Source organism: Dryobates pubescens, chromosome 8 (genome assembly GCF_014839835.1).
Source record: "Dryobates pubescens isolate bDryPub1 chromosome 8, bDryPub1.pri, whole genome shotgun sequence".
In the NCBI taxonomy this organism is placed as follows: Eukaryota; Metazoa; Chordata; class Aves; order Piciformes; family Picidae; genus Dryobates; species Dryobates pubescens.
Genome location: NC_071619.1, coordinates 26,713,303 through 26,739,403, shown reverse-complemented (window position 1 = coordinate 26,739,403; position 26,101 = coordinate 26,713,303). Strand labels below are relative to the sequence as shown.

Below are 26,101 nucleotides of genomic sequence, written 5' to 3'. Positions count from 1 at the left end.
TGTTTCTAAATGTAGGTTTTCTTCATGCATGCATCTATGTGAGTAGGTCTTTCACACACTCCTGATCCATCCACTTTGCACTTCCACTCTTGTAAAACAGTGTAGATAATCTTACTGGGGATGGTGCAGGAGTCCATGGGACAAAAAGGATGTGTTTGTCATAAATCTGAATGCTGCTTTCTTGTACTGCCACTGCCTCAGATGAGGGAAACTGAAGCAAAGGCAGCCAATATTTTTTCTGATTTTTTTTTGTTTCCTTGAGTTTTTTTGTTTGTTTGGGTGTTTTTTAAAGGAATGCCTGTCTGCCTATTTGAAGCCTTTTTTATTGAAGAAGAAGTTATAGTTTATTCTTTGTCAGAGGAAGTCTTTCTTTCACTTGCCTAAAAAAAAAAAGTAAGGTTGTTGAAACCACATCATTGCATGCATCTTTGTATAGGTCAAAGATGTAGTCTGTTGCAGATCAGAAGTCCAATTCTCAAGCAATCTACGTCTGAAATGCTTAGTGATATAAATGATACCACATTGTTTCTGCAATTACAGTAATTCAAGGCGCTTCTGTGAGCACATCTAGCACTGCAGCTAAAACAAGATCAATGAGTAATGTGGCCAACTTAATGAAGTAGTAGCAACTTGAACAATTGGAGTTTCCATTACTTGTTTCCTTCCACCTTAATTTAGCCTTGGCACTAGTGTTTTTTTATTTCATTCACTTCATGGCTATGCGCTCCCAAGCATGCAGTTGTAGCTTTCCTGAGTCAGTTCACTATAATACAACATGGTCTTCTAGCATATGGAAATTTTTTCCACTAGTGTAACGTCACTGACGTAGTTGTGGAAGGATTGCTCTGCTCAGGCTCTAAGACATTTGCTGGAGATGGCAGCATTCTCCTCTACTGTGGAGCCTGCATAGTCTGGTACCCATCCAGCTCTCTCACAACTGTTCCCGTCAGTCCTCTGGAGACAGCTCTAGGGGGACCTGGTGAGCTCTGGACAATTCTCCTATATCTGTAGAGAAAATGTCACACTGCTTCTGAAATATGTTTTTTAAGGTCACTCCTTACACCAGTGACCTCATCTGATTTAGCATACCTTCTATCTGAAGGGAAGGAACTGTAAACAAGTCATAGATTTTGACATAGCTGGAGAATGCAGAGAAGGAGGCACACCAAAGAGAAACAAAATACTGTTATTTGAACAAACAAAACCTGATTTTTTTAACAATCTAAGAGGCAGTTATGTAAAGCAACTAAAACCTAATCCAAGCATCACAAGCTTCTCAAAGCAGGGGAATTGTGTGTTACACATACACAGTTTATTTCATTCTCACATTTCCCAGAAGGTTTTGCTGAGATTATTGCTGGTAGCTGTGGTGGCACTGTACCTGCTGCACCAGTCCAGTTCCTGAGTTTGCTATGCATGTTTGACAACAGTGAGCACACCTATGTCTCTCACCCTTGAAAAGAGGGCAGGGTTGAAATTGCCATCTGGTTGGATAACCAGCTTTCTTTTCCAGAGAATAATTATATTGAAATCTGTAGAAGACAAGTGAGACCTATGCTAAGAGTGTCCCCAGCAAATGAAGCTGTGACTACAGCATGAGCTTCTTTACTGTTTGCACTTCATTATTTGGCACAGAGCTTTCTCAAGGCAGGCAGTGGGGAAACAAACAGAGAAGGGAATGGATTTTAAAAGGCCTGGAGAAATTAAAACTTGGAATATTTTTGCTCCAAAATGCATCTGGTGTTGATAATGCAGGCACATGAAAGAGTTGTGATCTTGTTACGTTGAAGAGGAATGTTGGCCAGGACACTGATTGTTCATGCAGACACAGACAGAAACCAAAGGAGTAGGAAGAAGTGACCTCAGTTTAATGTTTCATTCAAATGACTGTGCCCCTAATGAGATTACCACCCTGGTTTCCTAGCACACCACATAGCCTGAAGGATCTCACAGCTCCTTTCACATGTCCTAAACCGATAAGCAAATGGCATGTTACACATGTGAAAGTAAGATAGAAACACATAATGTTTGGTTAAGCATCATCACTGTTTCTCAATGGTGAGCTGAGTTCAGCTTGCTGTGCAGTTTATTCTGTTATGGGTTTTGCTTCTCCTCAGGCCTGAATAATCTGACATTAGGAGTGCAAGAAGGCAGTTTTGTCTCCCATCAAAAGTCACTGGTTCTGGTCTCCTTAGGTTAGAAATGCTGTTAATGTAAATGTGCCCTAGAGGTATTTGTAAGACATCAGAAACCCCCTTTTTTTTTCCAAGCTGTGTCTTGCTGATTTACTTCGGGTTTTGTTTGGGCCGGTTCTACTGGCTTAGTGTAACTTGCACTTAAATCCATGTGAATTGCTGTGGCTTGATTTGAATCTCTGACTAAAAAATATGGTTGTGTGGTTTAGTCCAGTGTTTATGTGGAGCTTAATGATTCCCTTGTACAGATGGCTTTCCTGACACCATGAATGCTAACAAAGATATTGCCTCACAGTTTTGAAAAATTATTGACCATGTCATCAGATAAAGACTGAGGCCCCAGTAGTGATTGCTCTCTGCCATTTCAACATTAGTTTTTCTGTCATGTTTTAAGGCAGATGCGTGGGCAGAGTGACTTATTATCAACATTCAAACTGAGCAACCTCACTCTAGCATATTAAGTGGTTTTAGTTATCTCTTTGATTATCACTGTAGAAGCTACAGGTTGGATGTTTGGTTTTTTTGTTGTTTTTTTTTTTTAACTTTAATGCAATAGGAATTTCTAGCTGGAGGGTAAAGGCGAGGATGCTGTGGACATACAGGAGAGTGGTTCTGGAGGTTGTGCACATATTAATGTCTTGAAAGGGTTGAGTGTTATTGAATGTTTACAGCTTTGCCCTGAGAGCAGAAGCTTTCTTGTGTTTGTCTGTAGTTCTGACAACAGCTTGTGCCCTTCTCTCTTGTTCTCTGTATTTTAGTTATTCCCAGTCTAAAGCAAAAATGCTATCTAGTATTCCTGAATAAGGTTTATACATTTTTATGGAATATCTAACAGGAATATAAACTATGAAAAATCAAGGACTGAATTAAGGAAGCTGTTAGGTAGGTCCTTGTGTTCTTAGCCTTCAACTTAAGTGTCATGCAAGAAGACTTGTATTGAAATAATAAGACAGATATGTAGTGAAACTCTGCTTTTGCCACAGAAATTAAATGCTTATCAGAAATTAGATGAACCTCATTCTGCATTCAAAGAAAGTTTTCATTTTCCCTTAAGAAAGCAAGGCTGTGGAACAAAGAGCCCAACATAGAGTTGTGGGGATTTTTTTGTGAAACTCAGTGTATGTAGTATATCCTTTTTCCCCCCTAGTTTAGTAAACACTGGTTTGGTGCTTTTCCTGCTACATATGGAAAGATCTATGTAAAAAGAACTTGTTTGTAGTACATTATGTATCACAAGTGCAATAAACGTGTTCTGAAGCAGAAGTTACAAATGGCTGTGTAGTTGTTAATTAGTTTAATAAATAGATTTCAGTGTTTGGGTTTTAGCATGGGATTGTTTACTTGTTTTATTATAAAATGTATTTTGCCCATTAAGTAACTGAGCATGAAGAGGGGCTTGAGAAGCCTAGAAAGATCTGGCCCCTTCCCTGGGGGCTATATTAGACCTCTGAGTCATGGAGTCTTTGCATAGTAGGTGTCTGGTTACAAACCTTTTATGGGCCCTCTTCAGCTGGGATATCAGCATCTGCGTTATAGCTACCATCTATTCTTAGGTGATACCAGAGCACAGCTGAACAGGCAAGGCAGGAAGATACTTGCTTTTGTTATATAAATTTTTTCCCTTCTCTCATTCTGGTTTTTCACGCTTTCTCTGTCTACCCCATCCTTGTGTTTCACAGTGCCCTGTTGTTGCCTTGTGATAGAGGTACAAAATGGCTTACAGCGTGACTCTGAATGGACCAGGACCATGGGGTTTCCGACTGCAAGGAGGCAAGGACTTCAACATGCCCTTGACCATCTCCAGAGTAAGTGAGCAAAAAAAGCCTTGTTGAGCGTGTTTAGGTTGGTAAATAGCAATGAGCTAACTACTCGTGTACCCTCTAACAAAATAGAGGACCTTTGCAACTAGGTCTGAATAAAGGAAATATAATGTGGACTTTAAATATATAAGTTCAAGGTACAACGTGGCATTGGTGATGCCTCAGGAAGACAGTTCTGGTTAGTATATTTTAAAGAATGACAATACCATCTCTTTTAAATAAGCTCCCAGTTCTATTTTGCACAGTGTGATCTCTTTTTCTACTGATAAGGGCCTGAGTGGTGCTATGTGGGGGGAAGCAAGTAGTAGAACAACTACAAATGTGACTATAAAGTTTTATTTCTAGAAAATAAACATGTAACTGCTTGTAAATATGTTAACTCTACATGTTAAAACTAGACAAAGATAGGGATACATGTCTCCTCTTTTGGGGAAAGTAATAATTGGGTGAAAATTAGACATGTCAAGCAGAAGACTCAATAGTGCTTAAAATGCGGTCTTAAATTATGCAGAAGCCTTCCATTTGCAGCTAGCAAACAGCATCTGATTCAATAATTAATTGCCTGGTGTATCTGTCAATTACAGATTAGTCTATCTGTTTCCTAGCTGTTTTTTTCTCTAAGAGCAATTTTTTAAGGTGTTGCAATGGAGTGCCCTTATTACCTGAATTAGCTCAGTTTCTTAGAAGTTTTTAACACAGATTGGTTTCAGGAAATTTGTAAGAATTTGCCTAACTTAACCCTTCTCTTCTCAAACTAGGTAATTCTTTGTAACTTCTGGTTTAGGAACACTACTTTCTACTACCTCTTACAGCTCCCTTTTTTTTTCCCCCCTGTTTTCTTTCTGAAATCTCAATCTGCTCCAGAATGTTCAGATCTTTCTAGAGACATTTTGCCTCCACAAATCACCTGCAGAATGCTTATTTTGCAGCATTAATGGCAAGAGAAGTGCTTTATATAACCCATGTTTAAAAGAAATACCAGAATTATATAATCAGACAAATAGGATGCAAACAGTTTACACCACTGAAAACAACAAAACAAACAAACAGAACCCCCAACCAACCAGCAAAAAAAACCCCACAAACCAACCAAAAAGAAAAAAACAAACACCAATAGCCAACAACAACAAACCAAAAAGCCACCTACACTACTTTTAAAACTGTACAGGTTTTTTATGGTGAAAAAACAGTCTGCTAAGTTTTGGGTACCAAACTGATATCCCTGTTTCAATCACATTTCAAAGTCATCAGTGAGTGTCTGAAATTTTAACTATGCTATTTCTTATTCATACTGTAAAGCTCTGTGTTATTTGATCTCCCTTACTCTTATGCATAATATTCCTCCCTCTGAAGACAAGCTGCATTTACCTTAGTGCTAAGTCCTGTGATGATGAGAGGAACCTTTCATAACCTCTTTGCAGAAGTGGCATAGTAATTGCAAAGAAGGCTGTTCTGTCAGTGTTGTTGAAAACAAACAAACAAAAGACAAACAGGAAAACCCTGCCCACAAAAATTCACTCATTTAAATACTGATTTCACTATGGTAAATAGGTGTGGTATTTCTTTTCTTGTCTCACCCAAGGTAAGTACAGAGAGGTGTCAACATATTTCTGTAGACAATTTTATGTCACTTTGTAGCATGCACTGTATGGTGTTGACTATTACTTTATAAGTAATTCAGTCATACCTAGGGGCTGTCAGTCAAGGGTTATGGCTGGGGCACCTGCACCATATATGACACAATCAGAAATTAAAAACCAGTTGTTTCCCAAAGCACTCATTGTCTCAGATTCTAATCTCTGAAAGTAGGATTGCTGTGCCCAAAGGCTGTATGATTCTCATGGGGCTTTTGAGAGCATGTGATGAGCAAGAGTGAAATTGAAATGGCTGAATTCCCAGAAGTGTGGAGGAATTACCCCTTTACACAGCTGGCTGCATTTCCAGCAGCATAAGTGTCACAATGCACTGTTGATGTTTTGAACTTCCCAGTGAGGCTTAGCTTTCAGTTAGGAGCAGTGCTTTGAGATGGGATTGGATTTTGTAGCCTGCCCTTAGAGGGGAAAAGCAAGCATGCAGAAATGAATGTAGCCCCTTTCAGGGGAAACTGGAGGAAGAATGCCTACTAGTTGTGATGTTTCTTATTTGGAACACAGCATAATACACAGCTTTTGCTGGTAGTATTCTTAAAGTTTGTTTTTATTTTAACATCTTTCACATAAATGTATCTCCAAACAGATCAGATACTCCCCTTAATCAGCAATTTAGTCATAATTGAGTTGAGCTGTAAATTTAGCCCTAATTGCAGTCTTACCATGAGGGAAAATGGGAAGAGGAAAGCCGTACTTACATTCTCAAGATATTCTTGGGGGAGTCACTGGGGGAGAGAAGACAACTGTGAAGAAATTCCTCTTCTCGGGAAGGGTGTATGACTCTAAAATGTTGCCAGTGGGTGCCATATCCTTACTAATTGGCTGGGTTTGATCCCCAGCTGCCCTGAGATGGGATTAGACTTTCCATGTGCACTCCAAACACTTAAATTTAAGTGGCCTTGCATTTAAAACTAGATAGGTAGGCCCTTTTGCCTAGATGTGCATAATACCCCTCTGTGTGAGCAGATAGGGTTTACATGCAGACATGCTCATTATACGTCTAACTGCCCCTAAGCAATAAGGCTGTCTGTGGGTGGGCCACAGAGAACAAAAGGATTCATCTTTTTTCTTCAAGACACTGTGCTCTTCTGTCATGCTGCACATCATGCTGTGATAGAGTTGCCTCTGAGCTTCTGAGAAAGATAATGGCAACAGTCTACCACACTGGGATTGTCCACCCCATCTCTAGGCTTATGGCTGCATGTTTCCAAGGACCTTCCTGAAAGGGGAAGATAGTATTGTGCCAGTACAAAGCTAGCCCACACTTAGACATAAAATGGGCACCCTGGACTTCGGAACTGGAGCTGTGGCTTAGTTGTCTGTTGACCTGCATTCTGTCAACCAGCTCCATACAATTTCTACTCAGCTTGCACTTCACCCGCAAAGCAGGTGAAATCTGAAGGTCTTTGAAGTCTACTGACAAAACACAATACAAAATTGTGGCATTGCTATTGCTTCTATTCAGGAAAATGCTCTAAAAACTGTGGGCAAGAAAAGGAATTACTTAGAGATGTTTGGCACAACTGTTCAGATTTAAAGGGCTCTACAATACTGTCTGAGACGCTGTATTTTTTTCCCTTCAGGTAGGTCCAGGTGATAGCTTGCTGCTGAATAGTCAGTAACACAAGAGACAGGAGTCACAGTCAGCTGGGTAACAGGTGAATATGTGTTACCCTGAAATGAATTCTTCTCTTTATCTGTTCTTTATCTAAAAATAAGTCACCGCCCTGCTGACCATTATACCCTCTAAAATAAATTCTGTCATGAGGTGTCATAGGTAGGTAGCAGAGGTAGGAAAATGGTATTGGCAGACTCATAGTAAAGCTGAGCATCTGTCACTCCTACTGAAATGAATGACACTTGAAGGATTTTGGCAGTGCTGCGAGCTGTCACCAGTGGCATGATCATATGCATAAATCTGGTCTTTCCACATCGGTGTGGGCAGCAAAGCAGGTATTTTATTCTACTCCTTGCATGAACTGTCTGGAAGCAAGAGGAATTCATTAATTGAACAGACCTAACCCTCTTTAAGAAGGCTTTTAGGAATTATAATCACATAAGTGCTGTGTTGCCATGTTACCCAAGATGATGTAATTGTACATGGATGGACACAATAGCAGAGCCTCTTCATATATTTCAGAATATAAGCTTTTACAGTGAGAGAGCCTGGTTTGCAAATAATGCAGTGAGCTTGATGCTGTGCAAGAACTGTCATCATCTGAGAGAGTAGAAATACTATCCATTCGGTAACTCATGACTGGTATATTCACTCCGTGATTATCCATTTACTCTGTGATGATCCCCTTAGTGGTCCCTGTCTCTGGAGGAGCAGGAAGGCTTTTCTCACATTGTTGGTCTCTTATCAGCATCTTTTCCTGATTACTTCATGTCCTCGCTCCACTCCCTATCATACGTATGTCAACCTCTTGCTGTGACTGTTTCCTTTAGATGGGCTGTGTGAGAGTGTTCGTTTCCTGAGGCTATGGGGGTATCAGTGCCATACCACAGGCAGGTGATGGACGAAGGGAGTCCCCCTTTACACTTTCTGGTCTTGAATGCAGGGAAACCTCAGGTTATCTGAGTGCCATTTATCTCTATTGACTGAAATGATCTGGTAGCATCTCTCATCAAACACAAGTGGCATGTGTATGTTGGAGAAGGAGGGAAGGAGCAAATTCTTTAGTTGCATTCTGCTTAAATATTATTTATGGGACTAGAGAAAGTGATGCATTCTGGCATCTGCCGATCAGATAATGCCTGAATACTGAAAATTTGATTCAAGCCTCTGCTCTGAATAAAGCAGAACAGAGGTTTAAACTTGGATGTGCAGGTGCTCTGAGACAAAGCTTTAGTTATTCTGAGGTAGACAACATTTCTTGCCTTGACTGAAAGTACCTTATCAAGTCTGAGAATTAATCCCCCCAATGGATCTTCCATCTGAGCCACTAACACTTTTAAGAAAGGATTCAGCTTCAACAAATACCTGGTTTTTTTGTAATACAAAGCAGTTTCAGCACAAGATGTATTTTTCCCCCTTCTGGTTAGTTTTTGTTTTCTTACTGTGCAGAAACATTCTGAAAAATCCACAGAGTTTGTTGTATCTTTACACTCAGGATTTTGGGGGGGAGAGTCCCTTTATTATATTATGTATTGAAGTCCTAGCATCATAATGAAATATATGAATGCATGTACTGTTCTCTACCAAATAACTTTCAGTAAGGATATGGAGCTAACTACGGCTCTTGGTCAAATGACTTCTAAATCAAATGACATATATGCTTGGAGTGGAAAGGCAGACTCTCATCTATTTGTGTTGATTAAAGTAATCACTAAATACTAAGCTCACCGCTGAAGGCCAGGGTCATCTAAGGAGTATACTCTGCATGATATCTGTGCACACATCATGAACAACTCTGTTTAAGATTTTGTTTGTTTTGAATATCAGGAGAAACATTTAACCCCATTAGAATGTAGTCCAGATTAATACAAATAGCTGAGGTACAGGCTTGAATCACGTTAGTTACATCATCTAACCGCCTGCTCTCACTATTCTGACACATAATACATAACCCGTGAGTTTGAAGCCCTTCCTTTATTTCACCTGTTAAATGCAGCTTTTCTCACTGGACTGTGATTGTGTGTGAATTGTCAATGCTTTTCTGGCATTACCTGTGAAGAGCTTGGTCTATGAAGCAGTTTAGCTGGGCAGCATCTAGGGAATTACAACCTCAGTTATAAGTACAGTCAGTAGTTATTTGTGCTAGCTTACTGCTCAAGGATGGCTTATATACAGCGTGTTAAAGGGTTGTTAATTTTATGCTAGTGTAATTATAGCCATAACACAAAGGTTACCTAAGAACAGAATCTCAGAATAGGCTTTTTGTTACAACTGTCTAAATTCTTAAATCTTAATTTGATAAAAGTATGCTATGATTCTTCACAAATGGCAATTCATAAAGAATTTCATTCTTGCCAATACAGACTGAGGACAAAGATAGTAAGTGTGCTGTTCAGTTACATTGTGTTGATCCACAATGTACATAATATCATGTATTTAAAAGCAAACAGGTATCGTCTGTCAAAATGTGCCACACCGATGGTGAGAAAAAAACTGAAGATGTCTTTTATGTAGCCCCTATAATAACTTAAGGTCTTAAATGAAATAAAAGCTTTATCATACAAAGGTGGTTCTGGATCATACAAAGGTGGTTCTGGATACCCAACCCAACTGTTGGGTATCCTTGAGTACCAGTTCCAAAAACTTGGATTTTCAGATCCCTCCCTGAAGAATACATTTTTTTGCCCCAAGTGTGAAACTCTTTGTGTGTTCTTCTGAGAGATTTTCAGGCATGAGAGCACACAGTTCTTATTTATAAGCAGAATAAAGAAATTTATTTATTTTACCCCCTGACTCTGACCTTAAGTACCTTGTGCTTCTGAAACTGTTTCCTGAAAATAATTTCCAGCTTACAAGTGTCTCCAGATGACACCTTGAATACACTTCATGCAAGGTGACTCCTCTTTTTGTTGGTAGCAGCTAGCAGCCGTTTTTTCAAAGTAGTCAATGAGATCTTGCTCTTCTTACAGTAAGATGTAGTGGGTCAAGTGTCTTAAAGGCATGCAAATCCCCTGGCAAGGGTAGAGTTACTTTCTGCACCTCCCACATGCGTAGCTGTTGTTGTGATCATCTGTGCCACAGGTGTTCAGTGCATGGACACTGTGCATAAATAGGTTTTAACCTTTCCCCAAAATCCTTCTGAATACGCTTGATTTGTAGCAATGGCAGCTGAGGATTAGGAGGAGCACAGCCTTTCATATGCTTGCTTCTCCTTTCCCTTACCCAAAGTCTAAATTCCAGCTGCTGGGCTATTTTGGCTCTCTTCCTTGCTGCTCTTCATTAGACATACTTGTAAATAGAGTCATAAACCCTTATTCTCAATGAAGGTAACAGACATAACGGCTCACACTTTAAACTTACAGTGCTTCACTTTAAAGCCAGTGTTAGTGAGAATTAGTCTTTGTGGCATGAAGGAAAATACCTATTATACCTGGTTAGGGTGCCACACACACTCTTCAGAAGCCTCTGTAGGACACTCATACTATATTTAAAGCATCCTGTTGCTTAGGAAGCTATTTTGAATTGGAACGAATGCTACATTTACTTCAAGCTTCTGGAATGGGACATGGTATCCAAAACTCCAAAAATACTACGTGTAACCCCAGATTCTGGTACACAGTGCCAAATTTGAATGCTCTGGTATTAGGGTGAATTTGGGCTGCCTTTTATTGATCCTGGGGGTCACTGAGACTGTCCTGCTCTATTTGAGAATGTCAGCATTCTCTCCTTACCTAGTCATAGCTGGTTCAAAAATGGCCAAGGGCAGTTGGTACTATGGCAGGTGTTTAGAAAAGAAATAGGCAGCCAGAACAAAATGTTCTCTTTCATTAGCTTTGGCTAAGATTAACTAGTCTGGGAAATAAATGGATACTCTTTCTGCTGATTTTTTGACATGAATTGCCAAGTACCTTCCCATCCTGCTGTCAAAATTGCTTTCCTGTCTTGAAGATTATTATCTCACCAGTTCACTTAAATAATCTAGCAAATTATTCCAGATTAAATCCTTTTGTCAACTGTATGGGGTGGTGTGAAAGTAGATCTCTCTATTACGTGCCTGTTTTGCATTCTTGATGTCACTAAGTCATCAAAAGTCTATTAAGTCTTAGCATTTGTTTGAACAACAACAAACCAAACCTATCTGAACAGCAATCCTTTCTCAGTTCAATTGCTTACTGCTCAGTACTGCTTCTTTTCACTATAACGTTTACAAAACTAATGCACGTGCTGTGTTCACATACAGTTCTCAGTAGTTCAGGGTGAGTGGGCAGAGTTTCAGGTAGAAGGCTGTTGCAGGTAAGCCCCCAAAGGAAAAGGTGAGCAGATTATTAGGGTACCAGAATTGCTTGGCTCTTTCATCCCTGAGGCACAGCAAAACTGTTGTCTTTTTTGAGGGAGGAACTATCTCATGCTCAAGACCTGCATGTCTTAGTTGTTGCGGTTTGCTTCATGCACATGTACTGATATTGCTGTAGTCATGTGGGAGATCCTTAACATTGCCTTTTGGCATTACTCTTTGCACCATGTAGGATGATTACTCTGCTGTCTCCTCCTTCTGTATGCTCAGCATGATGGCATGGTCTTCCTCTCCTGCCTGCCTTTCTTTGCTCTGCACCACACATTCTCCCTCATTGGAGTCTGCCATCCTTTCTTTGCTTCCAGCTTTTGATGATGTTCAGATTAAGTGCACTCTGAGTAGGGGAGCAAAGAGATGAAAACTGTGTTTGGAAAGATAAAGTTACAGTCAACCACAAGGTGTTACAATTTCTTATAGAATAGTGAAGGGAAACAAAGAATATGCAGGATGTAAGGATGCAGGAAGGAGTTGGTTAAACAGGGTACCTTTTGGAGGTTCACAACTGCTTTGTGTATAGCTGTGGGATTTCCCATTTCTCTAATTACTTATGTTGCTGTATTAAATAGTCATCCTTACCCTATGCTGGGGAACCCAAGCTGTTACTAATACTAATATAATTTCTGTGCTGGGAATAGAGTATATCTGCATCGACAGTTCCTGGAAGAGACTTTCATCTGTTGATAGCCATTTCAAAATACACTGATCTTAAATGATAGAGCATATTAATCTTCTTTGTCAAACAAGAAAACCAACCAAACAAAAAACCCAACCAATACCCCAAACTTCAAACAATAAACAGACAATCAATAACCCAAAACTAAACCAAGCAGATAGTGGTTGTGAGCGTTTCCATAAGTTCTTCATGGCAAAACATGGGAATTTGAGCATCATTTCTAAGCCCATGTTGTATCTTCTGAGGCTAACATAATTTATTTTATTGAATTTCTAGAAAACATTGGTTTAGGTGACCTACAGAAAGAGGTACATAAGAAAAAGTTTTTAAAAAACACCTTCCCTTCAGAGTAACAAAACCACTCTTTTGTGGAAAATGTGACTTGTGAAGATGTGCATGTGTCCTTAGTGGTAATGTAGACACTTCAGTGACTCTCATCAAAAATGTCTGAATCATCAGCTCTTATAGATCCAATATTTTTTCTTTCATGCAATATGATAACATGTTTTGATCTTTGGGAGTCAGACGTGAATAAAATAGGGGGGGGGGGGGGGGGGAAAAACAAAGCAGAATTTATTTTACATAAATTCTGGAGAATCTGTGAATTAATTGAGTTTTAATTTCACAACGGTTTCATCTAGAACAAATTCTTGTTCCTGTCCTGGCAAGAAGCCTAAGAGTTGATAATTTACATGAACAGTGTTGCTGTCTGTAGGAATATGAAGTGATTGGTTTGTTTTTTTCCCAATGTGTGTCGGGGTGTGACTTGTCATAGAGGTTATCCCACATTGTGAGAACATTCCAGGGAAAAAAAAAATATATCATCACTTCCACAATATTGAAGACATATTTGCAATATGATTGACAAGATGAGGAGGTGGTATATAATTTCTTTGCTCATCAAGGGACTGGCAGCGAATGAAACCAATACAAGAATTTAGCTGTGAACAGGTGCAATACAAGCAGCTGCAAAAGATCTTTTATACATTCCACCCATGATTCCCTGGAGTTCATGTGTCCTAAAGACAACCTGAAAAGGAGGCAGGACGTTCTCTTGTACAATATTATATTTTACAAGTACAGTGTGAGATGCTGATCCTTCCCTTGGGGAAGAAATTCAAAGCTGGAGCTGAATTTCATACCATTTGATACTATGGGTATATGTCTTTTTTTCTTGCTACACTGAGTGTTTGGCTCAGTTACTTAATTTGGTTTCTAACTTTTGTTTTACTAAAACACTTTATAGCTCAGGAAACAGTACAAAGGAGTAGTCTTAATATAATTTAACAATTCAATTATTTGCCTTATTAATTGGACATTTGATTTGATATGTCTGAGGAAATAATCACGAAGATAATTTGTTGACAGTGTTACTTTTTCACCTACATTTTTTTCTTGATCCTTCTCCACTGGTTTTAGAGAAATCAGATTTGGTCCCAATATTAAATACATCTCCAAGCTTAGAAGGCCAAGAAAGTGCTCTTGCCATGTGGTTGATTGTTAAACTTCCTTGTTCAATGTGTAGGTGAAGAGTTTAGGAAGAAACTTTCCTTTCTGGCATTTAATTTTAGAACATATGCAGTGTATGTTCTAGCCTGGATGCCAGAAATCTTTAATGTTAATCTAAAGCATCTGCTCTAGACTACTGTCCAAGTAGTGGCTATCTATCCCATACACCTACAGTAGTATAAAACTGCCCCAGGGTATTCTAATGTTGTAAAGAGAGATGTGACGGAAGTACTCTCTAGAATATTTTTTGCCACTGCAGACAAACTTCTTTTACAATAACAAAATATGGAACAGGACTAGCAAGAAAGGCACCCAAATTGCCGAAGTCATTCTACAAAAAGAATAGAATAGAATAGAATAGAATAGAATAAACCAGGTTGGAAGAGACCTTCAAGATCATCGTGTCCAACCTATCATCCAACACCACCCAATCAACTAAACCATACAACCAAGCATCCTGTCAAGCCTCGCCCTGAACACCCCCAGTGACGGTGACCCCACCACCTCCCCAGGCAGCCCCGTCCAATGGGCAATCACTCTCTCTGTGTAAAACTTCCTCCTAACCTCCAGCCTAAACCTCCCCTGGCACAGCCTGAGACTGTGTCCTCTTGTTCTGGTACTGGTTGCCTGGGAGAAGAGACCAACCTCTGCCTGTCTACAACCCCCCTTCAGGCAGCTGTAGACAGCAATAAGGTCACCCCTGAGCCTCCTCTTCTCCAGGCTAAGCAACCCCAGCTCCCTCAGTCTCTCCTCACAGGGCTTGTGTTCCAAGCCCCTCACCAACTTGGTTGCCCTTCTCTGGACATGCTCCAGCAAGTCAACATCCTTCCTAAACTGAGGAGCCCAGAACTGGACACAGGACTCGAGGTGCGCCCTAACCAGTGCAGTGTACAGGGGCAGAATGACCTCCCTGCTCCTGCTGGCCACACTGTTCCTGATGCTGGCCAGGATGCCATTAGCCCTCCTGGCTGCCTGGGCACACTGCAGGCTCATGTTCAGCCTACCATCGACCAGCACCCCCAGGTCCCTCTCCACCTGGCTGCTCTCCAGCCACTCTGACCCCAGCCTGTAGCACTGCATGGGGTTCTTGTGGCCAATGTGCAGAACCTGGCACTTGGATGTGTTAAATCTCATGCTGTTGGACTCTGCCCATCTGTCCAGCCTGTCGAGGTCCCTCTGCAGAGCCTCTCTACCCTCCAGCAGATCAACTCCTGCCCCCAGCTTGGTGTCATCTGCAAATTTACTGATGATAGACTCAATGCCCTCATCCAGATCATCAATAAAGATGTTAAAGAGCATAGGGCCCAGCACTGGTTACTGCCACCTTCTGAGGCTGTTCATACCCTCCAATCATTACTTCAATTACATTAGTGTGATAATCTGTACTGAATTGCTTGTCTCAGTGTGGCATAAGAGAAAAGCATTTTTCTGTCTAAATTCTGACACCCTGTAAGAGCTGATGGTGACCACCTTGAAGAGGTGAAGTTGAATCATCTAATTGTTTCTCAATATTTATTTGAATATTTTCATATATTTACTGAAGCCATTATATTAGAACTTAGATTTCCCTTATGTTTATTTCTGTCTTCAAAAACAAACAAAAACAACTGTAAAGGAAAGAAGTCTGAAATCAAGTAAAAGTGTGTCTGTTTAGAAAGATATTAAATACTTAGATCAGAGGAAGGTGGTAGTGTCTTGCAATATCCTTGGTACATTTTCTGTTGAGCTTAGTTGTACATTTTTGGCTGGTCTGCAAGAATTGTTCTCTCTGCTTTTGCCTCCCTGAATGTATGCTGCCTATGACCTGTGTGTTTATCTTTGGATGCAAATGGCCTATAGAAAAATCTGTCCTGTTTTCACTTTTTGTTTTGCCTGTGATCAATAGCTGCTGTTGATATACGTAATATGTCATGCCATGACTTACATTTCGCCCAGTTTATCATGTATTGCTACAAGAATAAGAAAAAAATCTTGGCTGTTTTGATGGTATTGGTTTACTTTTTTGTTGGGTTTTGTTTCTTCAGTATTCAGGAAGATGGAGACTTGGATTTTTTCTCCCAATGTAGTGCTTTGTTTTTGCCAATCTTTTTGCATGCCTTGCCTAGTTAGACAATAGTTTTGATGGCCATGGATGTCTTCTTTGTGAATGACTGCAAAACTTGTTCAACAGGCTTAGTATCTTCACGTTGGTTTGACTGCGCCTCTTGACACTTGACTCTCTTCCTCTGGTGACTTATATCACTTTGTATTTCAAATGTATTGCACTGTTACAATTCTCAGTTTAATTGGATAACAGAGAGAGTGCCATGACACCAATTTTATAGGCAGTGCTTCTTAAATGTAAGGCCATGGCCTTCATGGAGATGACTGGTCTGCATCTTTCTCTATCAAAGCATTCACCAATATCCTTCCAGATCTGGGATAGTAACTGAAGTATAAGTTTCAATTGAATAGTGTCAGGAGAAGTTCCAGGGTCAGGTCTGAAAGAGAGAGCACTGTAAGCCTATGTACTGATGTGGGACCATAAGGAAGAAGTTTCAAGTCTTGCCTATCAGCTCTCCTTCTAGAACAATCCTCCTATTTTAATGAACACAAGATTAATCTATTTTAATTTAAACAAGGAAGTTCAAAGCCTGAAGAATAAATAGTCCTGCTTTTACTTCAGTGCTTGCTGACATTTCTTACGTTGGGGGTTAGAACAAAGATGATTTGTTTTGTTTTGATATATACATTAGTTTACATGTGTTCCAATGTCAGTGGCAAGAAGTGTTTCTCAGTAGGAGTAGACCACAAACAAACAAAAATCACAAAAAACACAAGCACAAAACCCCAACTCAAAACAAAAAAGCAGCAGATTCCCAGTAGTGTGAGTAAAGATTTGGCCTTTATAGAACTGAAGCTGTACTAAGTAGAATATAATTAATTCTTTTGATTTTGCATACTTTGAAGTGAGTACTAAGTCTCTGTGACATCCCCAATTCCAAATGTCAGCTCTCCTTTTTTTTTTTTCTTCCTAGTTTTATCAAAGTATGAACATATTGACTGACTGAGATGCTATTGTTGGCAAGTCTTTGAGGGACACTCCTGGAATTTCACTGCAGGAGCCATGACTTCTGTTTTATCTGAAATCTCACTTGCTCTTGATGACAGACAAACTCTGTTTTTAGCATTGCACTGAAGGTCAGGCAAATGACTGGTTTCCAAATACAGTAACTGAAGGTACTGGAACAGAGTTATTCCTGGTATAATTCCACTAGTTCTGTGAAGTTACAGGGGAAATATATTTGTCAAGAGCCTTATGAGTTAAAGGATAATGCTGATGTTCTCAATCATTTGTGCATAAAAGAAGCCTGGGGGGGAAAAAAAACAATTTTATTATAAATTTAAAATTCCTTCTGTAGGAGAAATGCTGCACTTGCTAAGATAATAGTAGTATTTTTTAGCTGGTGTAAACCAGGATAACTTCAATGAGGAGACTGAACACCATGGAATGTGGCATTTTTTTCTAATGTATGAGAATTTAGCTTTGGATTTTTAATCGGGGATGAGCTTGAGGTTTTCTGGCTATGTATACATTTTAGGGTTAACCTAGGAAATGCATATATTCCTTAGGTTGCTTTCCCAGTGGCATTTGGGAAAATTGCATTATTTTACACAGGTCTTTAATTTTAGCTAAATTTCTGGTATACTTCAAGTCTATAAACTGACTGTCAAACAGACTGGTTAGATATTTCTCTTCATTTTTTAGAGTTACCAGTGACCTTCATTCATATATAAAGCAATATATTGGTTTTGCAGATGAATCAAGAAAAGTCAGTAGTAATTTGTGGAAATGAACACCAGTTATCGTTGTACCATTGCTCAAGTAACAGGAAAGGAGCAATCAATGTTTTTGTAGAATGACATTGCAGAGGCCAAAACTACCAGAAGCTGCAATAATTTTTTTGTAGGAGAAGGCTTTGTTGTGCAGATCGCATCCTCAATGACTGTTTCCAAATCACTGTGAAAAGTGGAGGATCATATGCTTGTTTATGGATGAAAGAAGCATATGCGTATCAGCAGGAAGGCATAGCTATGGGTAAAAAGAGGAGCTTTTCATCTCCTTCTTAAAGTGAATTGGTTAGTCTATGTTGGGCATAGATCCTTTGATTGGTAAAAGCTATCATTCTTCTGTGCCTGAAGGATGAGGAATATATTGATTACCAACATCCTGTAATACAGAGCTGGTGCAATTTAAGATAAAGTTTTTAAAAAGAGGGTGTTATCAAGAATGTGCAATAAACTATGTACACTGTGTAAACATTTTGTAAAATAGATGCAAAAATATTTTTTACAGTTGTCAGACATATATCCCTTAGAGCTCAAACAACATGTTTTAATATTGTGATTCTATTTTCACCAAGAGGTTACACTTAAGTGGGTTTTTTCCTTCAAGGTGGCAAAATGTTTCTTTAGTAACAGATACCCCGATGATCATAAAGTATAACAGCCATTGCCATGACAAGGCAGTATTTCTTCAAATTTGTTTAGCTTTGATTCTAGTGCTTTAGCCCAAAGGCTTTGCTTTTCCAAACCACCCACAACATATGCACATTTTCAATCCATCAAACAATCCTGCGCTCATTCTATACTGTCTGTTCTAATGTCAAAGCAAATCTATGTTCTACTTGTGGCACCTGCTGTGGCATATATTTCAGCTGCTTTGGGGCAGTACTAAGCATACCACCATACTTAAAGTCCTGTCAACATAGCTGTGATAAAGACCCTTTGGAAAATGTATAGCTTCACCCTAACGTAATAATTTATCATACCTCATAATTAACTGTAATTTAATAATTGTAATAATTTGTGTTAGTGCCATTCATGAAACAGGGCTGTGCACATGACGTACAAGTCTCATATAAAATAGGAGTACTTTCATTTTGAACATGACAAAATGATTTCTGTCATGAATAGATTCCACTTTTAAAACAATACCTAAACCAGTCAATATGTTAGCAAGTGCTGATTTACTAAATACTCTTAAGTCAGGCTTTGGAAACATCAGTCTGTGTTACTCCATACTGAAAATCCTATCACAGTTTAAATTACAAGTTTGTAACAAAAGTAGATAGAGTATAGTTCAAATGATGGGTTAACAAAATGGTGTATGCCACTATAGAAATACCTGTGTTGTGGACTGACAAATACTTTGTCTATAATTTATGCATGACTGTATAGACCCCTTAACCTCTTTGGCATGTTACATACTATGACTGGATTTGAGAGTGTGTACTGTCTTCACATGGACAATGTTTCCCAGTTGATTATTCTATGTATCACATAAAACCAGAAAGTGAAACAACAACAACAAAAGAGTGGAAGAAAGAAAGTTACTTTCTTAGTCTTAAATTGTGTACAACTTGGAAATCCAATCTGTCCTAAGTCCATTGTACAGATTTTTTGTTTTTCAAATTATTTTTGACTGATCTGTGTGCTTCATAGGTTTGTCATAACAAGGGGTTACTTAAATATGGTACAAATAAATGGATCCTTTTGATCCTGTGGACCCTTCTTCAGACTTTCTGTCACCAACATGGGCTTGTCTGCCTTCTGCCAACATAGGCATCTTCAAACTTTAATTTCTGTGATTTAGCCTTATATGTCATCCAAAAGCTTGCAAAGATTGGGTGCTTTGAGTGTTGACACACTGCAGCAGAAAAGGAGTGTCTGGTATAAAGAGGAATGTCTTCTTCACATTGACTTTGCAAGATGGCAAATTATGTATGAATCCCACCAGGTCTCTCTTCTGTAAAGGGACCTTGCTGTGGTCCTGGCCATAGTCATTAGGGAGGGATTCTCAAATATACAGGTGAAATGGACTTAAAAATTCCTACTTTTGCTAAGAAGAGCAGGGATGTTGCTCTTCAAGACAGAAGGAAATAGGGATGTGAGCACCAGGCTGCCTGTAATCCTGAGTTTGATTTCCATACTCATAAAACCAACAAACATTAACAAAACTTTAGAGGGAGTAGAAGAGCCTTTAGAACCCTGTCATAAATTAAAGGGACATTTTCCAAATGTTGCTTATTTGCCCAAGGTGAAAATGCAGACCATGATTTACCATTGCCAGGTAGCTGTGCAGTAAACAAAGAATCTGAAGTACTTGCATTTGCACTGAAGAGAGCAACTTTGTGCAAGTAATGGAGAATTGGGACCATAATAATTTTATTGTGCTAAAGTTTAATTTCTCATGTATTGACAGGCAGGACAGAAAAATAAAATCTCAGGAGACAGAAGTTCTCTGGTCGTCCAAGCAAACAGACTGGGGTCACAGGAAAATATGTGCAAAGGAATTAATTTCCTGCCTGAAACTCCTTGTCTCACTTCCACAGCAGCTTGATTCACATCTTGCTTGGGGAAAGTAATCATGCTGTTTCAAAAGCTGTTAATCTTAGAGCAGTTCTGTTCCTTGCTCTTCCTTCTTTAGAAGGACTTAACCACTTTTGATATTCAGACTTTCAGTTCTCCATTATGTTTTGGCTGGTTTGTTTCGAGGGGTGCTTATCAGTGTACCCACTAACACAAGCACAAGACTTTGTACTTGCACACTGATACAGCATAAACAGCACACAGCCTTTTTATCAGTCTTTACATAAGACGGGCATGACTGTGTCATATCTGAGTTGCAGCCAACAAAATCTCGGTTTGACAGTCTAGTGATTTTCCCCCTGGACTATCACATTGCACATTCTTATGGGGTCATGCATGATGAAAAAAAGATAAAGGGCCTCCAAAGAGGCATTGCCAAAACCTCATTGTCTGCTGAGCTTTTAGCTCTGCACTATCACTGCAAATCTCTTCCCAGACACTGTAGCAGATGCTAGAATTATTGCCTAGACTACAGAGCAGAGTAGCATAGAGCTTGAGCTCCATACTTCCGTGTCAATTCTGTTTGTCTGTGTTATTCACACAGAGGAGCAGTTAGATGAAATGTTATTAGGTGTTTTGAAGTGGAAAGTGAAGACAGTGTCTAGTTCTTCTCTGACATAGTCAGAATCTTGTAAAATATTTTTTTTCTTGTGTCTCGGTTTCTTTTGTTTCTTTTTTTTCTTCCCCTCTGTGTTTTTATTAGGAACTAATTTTAATACCTGGATGATTTCTTTATACAAGTCTTCTGTATGATTTGCCCCAAATGCTGCTTGATGTCTTGTTTGTCACTCTTGTCACACAGTGATTCATTATTTTATTACCCTGAGGTAGAGGGCCGGGGAAGGTATGGGCTAGTTATTGAACACAGGCAGAAAAGAGATGTCAGTGCCTCGCTGTTTAAAAGCAGAAATCTGCAGATTTCTGGTGTGCTTCTTCATCAGAAAAGAAAGATAAGTCTAAGCTTATGTTTACATCTTTTCTGTTTTCTTGACACACAATAGCTTTAATATCATCTACTGTTTATGCTTTATATTTCCTTCAGAAGCCTCAGAAGTGCCTCCAGTTTGATAATAATTTTTTTCTGGTGAAATGCTATTTCCACTAGTGACTCAAAATGCTAAGAATGAGTAATCGGAGTCCTTTTCTAGTTCTGATGTTGGATAGCTATTGAGGAATAGCATCACTATGAAATTGTTATTTTCTAGATATGGAATAGGAGGTTAATGTCACTGCATGGAACAGAAATTATGTTTACTTAAATATATGCTGGGCTAAATATGACCCAGAAGATTCATTGGTATGAGCTGTAATTGTGAAAATTTTATGTAGAAGATGCACAGGAAATGGAAGCAGAAAGTAGAAGGATGAATTTCTTTCAGTCCTGGAAATGATACAAAAAGGCAGAGGGGAAGGCCATTCAGAAGAAAATGCCTGTAACCAGCTGAGAGCACCAGATGGACCTAATCTGCGGTCCTATTTAAAATATGTCTAGTAAAAGTTTGGGGCCATCTTCAGATTTTATTGGACAGTTACATGTAAAATGCTTATGTTGCTTCTATATCTTATATGTATGTTGCTTACAGTCTCTTGAAGAGCTATATAATTCTATAAATAGAAGACCCATCCGAGGATAAAGAGAGATTACTAATACAGCTCCATTTGGTACTTCTGTCTGCTCCAGGAATCTCCCCAGCTGCCAAATAACCATCTAAGCATTCTTAATTTCCATTTATTTCCGCTTCCTGGTATGTGATGTAAAACTGTCCTGTTGTTAAGTAGGTGCACTTTGAAAACTGTTTTCTGCTGCCATTGCAGTTAGCATAGTCTTGATGTGGAGCACATCAGAGTTCCATCACTGAGTTTTTATAGATGAAAAATGAAAACTAGAGAGGATGGGAGCCAGTCATCCACAAAATAATCTCCTGATTGAAGTGGGTTTAGGGGAAGTTTGCCAATATCAAGCTCTTGACAACTCCAAAACACCTAGAGATTTTGTTTGTGTGTGGATGTAGAACTCTGAAAAATACTACTCTAAATAAGAGAAGAGAAGAGAAGAGACCAGATTGGAAAAGACCTTTGAGATTGCATCGAGTCCAACCTATCATCCAACACCACCTAATCAACTAAACCATGGCACCAAACGCCCCATCCAGTCTCCTCCTAAACACATCCAGTGATGGTGACTCCACCACCTCCCTGGGCAGCCCATTCCAATGGCTAATCACTCTTTTCTATGAAGAACTTCTTCCTAACATCCAGCCTAAACCTCCCCTGGTGCAGCTTGAGACTGTGTCCTCTTGTTCTGCCTGGATCTGAGATTTGCATTTTGGTATCAGGAAATCCATCAATATTCTTTAAAGACATTTTTGCTTTATGTGGTCCAAAAGGTCACTTTAATTTAGCCATTCATGTGCTTGCTTGATAACAAAATAGTCATGAAGCTCATTGCCCTGCCATTTAGCTAAGTCCTCATTTGAGATCCAAGTGGAGGGTTAACTATTTTTTTCCCCCTACACGTTCCTTTCATTCCTCATTTGTATCAGGCAAATAATGGTTTTACTAGCAGCAGGAATCCCTATTAAAGTAATTCATATTTTGTCATCTACATAACTCATTGTTTAGCAATTCATTTGGTGCCAGATGAAGGAAAAAAGACAAACCGGGCACAGAAAGGCAGACTACCTTAGACTTTCTGGATTTTTTTTTCTTGGTCAAAGAACAAACTTTTCTCCTGCCTCTTCCAAACCAATTATTTTTGACATGCTCCACTGCAGAAGTTATTGTCTAATGCCGCCAAGGAAAACATTGTTAAGCCAAATTCTGAACTTGATTGCATTCCATTTATGGGCTTAAATAGATGTCTTGTAAACATTTATTCCATAACAAAATATGCAATCAGATTATCATAATTAGTATACTTGCCTTGGACCAGGAGGGGAAAGTTCCTAATTTGGACACGCAGAATTTTGAAGCTCACTGTGGCTGGGTGCGTAGCTTATCACAACCTCTGATTCCAGTGCTTCTGAGAAAAATGTCTGCAGTTACCAAGGAATGAGTAGAAGATAAACAAAAAAAAGCAGCTTTGAAGTGGAAGTGAAGCATCCTGAAGAAAAATTCTCTTATGTCCAAGATGCGCATATGTTACGCAGCTTGATGATCCATGAGGAGCCATGCTCTGAATCATGGATGTGTGAATATCTTAAGCTAAGAATCAGAGCCACATTCATCTAGATAAAGCCTAGCTAAATATACCAAGCAGGCTAATGATGATTTTCACCCATAATTTATGCACCTAATCTTTGTTATCTAAGAACGTTTGTTAGATACAAATATGTAAGCCATTTTTGAAAATCTACCCTTAGGCTCCTAAACTAACGATCATGCTGCCAAACTGGTAGAAATCTTTATGGTTCACTGTTACTTTCCAAGTATAGTTAACTACCTGAAAGAAATAAGAATGTACATAGAGTTGGAGGAGTATATGTAGACAGCATGTTCAAGGTTCTGTCTGAAACATTCTGTTAAAACCTGTGTGCTCTGGAGAATAATTCTGCCTTAGCTTGCTTCTGCTTACTCCAGTAAATGGTGAACACCAAATCTAGATGAAATTAAACAGGGAGAAACAGAGTACCTGAAAAGGAACTGGCAGAAGCATTGCTGCCCAGATTAACAGGTAAAAGTACTTAGTGTTAGAGAGCTTTCAGTTTGCATCAGGAGTGCTAAGTAAGATGTATTGCATCTTAATAAATTATTTAACTTTATTCCATACTACATTCCAGAGGGTCCAATGAAAAATCTCCTTTGTTTTAATTACAGGAAGCAAAGTGGCTGAGCAGCAATTGTGAATGAACACTTTCTGTCTAACCAAAAGCTGCCTGCAAAACACAGCCTGCACATTTGACTGTGATACTGATGTTGCTGGTCATGGTTTAACCCTAGCGCTCCCATGGCAAACTGAAAGTGCTCTAACCCTCACCTGTTGATCACCAGGATGAGCTGCTCAGAAATGGAAAGGCTGCCTGCAGTAGTATGTCAGCTGGATAGAAAATACACTGATCAGGCTTCTCTTTCTGCCTTAATACCTTCTTTCAGGAGCCAGTCACCAGTCGTAGACTTTACACACTAAAATCCCCCTGCACCTTCATATATGCTGGGTAACTCCACAGGGAATCCAAAACCTGTCATCAGGGACAACAGATCTCCTTGTCCACAAGGGAGTGCTTCTCTGGGCACCAATGAATTTTGACGAAATAGGTGATATACTCGGTATTACTGCTGGCAAGGTGTCCAAATATCCATATAACTAAATAAGTTATTCTGTGAATGTCAGAAAGTTTCTGGTTTTCCTTTTTGCTTTTCTGAGTGAGTGTTTGGTTTATGCTGCTGAGTGGGATGGTCAAGTTAATATGTTTTACCATTTTAGAGAACTCTAGAGTGGCTGGGAATTTGAATAAGTAATTTTCCCTCTAAAAACACCAAACCAACCAACCAAAACAACCAAAAAACCCCAAACAAACGAAAACCAACAGCTTATCCGAAGATAATTGAGGCTGCTTGAAATATCCAATCTGCTGAATTAGGAATAATGAGATCATAGACTCCTGCCTTTATCTAGAATGGAAATACCCCCAAAACAGCTTTCCTTGTAGTGGCTGGAAATTTTTGAATCAAAGTTTCAGCCCAGTTGATGGGCATGAAAATAGAAGACATGGCATGATGAAAATGAGTGGCATTATTTGTATCTTCAATTAGAGGCCATAGGCAAATGGATATTAGCTAGCTGAAGTAATTTATTTCTTAAAGCTCTTTCTCAAGTTTATGGGACATTTCTATTAAAACTTTATTTCAGTGCACTCTTCGTGATGCTGCTTTTACTTAACTTACCTTTCAGGGTGTGTTGGCCCATAAACAATATCAGATCGGGAAGGGGAACTGAAGCAGTACACTTGTAGGAAGATGACTGTGTATAGCGCACACAGTTGATCTGCCTTTTCTGAACTTAAAGAAGGCTGTGAGCCCTAGATTAATGTAGAAGCTCCTCAGACAGGGTTTGCTTGGCTTCCTGTTTCACCACAAGCTTGATTGTTTGTAGAGCAGAGAAGTAGGTAAACTGCTACAGTCACCCATCTACCCATGTTGCATTAATAGTTAAACAAAAATCACAGTATCTTTCTCAATAAATGATACTTTATCTTATTTTTTTAATTATTATTATTTTGAGTCTGAAATAGTCTAACTACAACCAATACCAGTATGTTAAAATAGGCAGCCATTCTAGTCACACAGAAAAAATTGTTACTGAAAACTTATATTCTAGTAGATGGATAACCCCCCCCCATTTTTAAAACTTCTCAGCTCAACATGGCTACATGCCCTGCAGCCACTGTGAGATGAGTGGGAGGATTCTCAGCTGCATTGTTGCAATAGAGGATTTTTAAGCTGATGGATGTAAAATTCACTTGAAGGGATGCTTTTACATTAAGAAAACCATACATGTCACTGTCTTGTACTTTATCAAATAAAATCTGAGATATTTTTTTATTATGCTCTGCAATCTTTAAATGGGATATTTTTTAAGATTGCTGTACCCACCACTTTAATGGGTTAGAACACCCAAACCCAGCATTGAAATCACCCCAATATAAAGTTCAACCTTTGTCCTCAGCAATAGCCACAGCCCTCCTCAATCAAGAAGATGCCTCCTTTTTTAAAAATTCAAATTTGCTGCTTTTAATTTTTATTTTGTCTTCAATCTTTACAATACAACCTTCAACATAACCAGTGTTCCCTTTTAGATTTGTTGAAATTATTTCCTGTTAAACAGATGTCATTCCTATGGTTTCATGAAGGAAGTGGCTTCTTTGTGTTTAAT

At 39.1% G+C, this 26,101-nt stretch overlaps 1 protein-coding gene across 3 annotated transcripts in view; it reads left to right on the top strand.

The window, feature by feature from the left end:
* LDB3 (LIM domain binding 3) overlaps positions 1-26,101 on the top strand; it is a 126,749-nt gene that overhangs the window by 2,324 nt on the left and 98,324 nt on the right. For 2 of the 3 annotated variants that reach the window (XM_054163885.1, XM_054163887.1), the window contains exon 2: positions 3,875-4,000. In XM_054163885.1, the coding sequence (XP_054019860.1) occupies positions 3,908-4,000 (93 nt within the window). In that variant the 5' untranslated portion in view covers positions 3,875-3,907. Of the gene's footprint in view, positions 1-3,731; positions 3,774-3,874; positions 4,001-26,101 lie in introns of those variants that run through there. The other variant, XM_054163886.1, reaches the window with a different exon arrangement.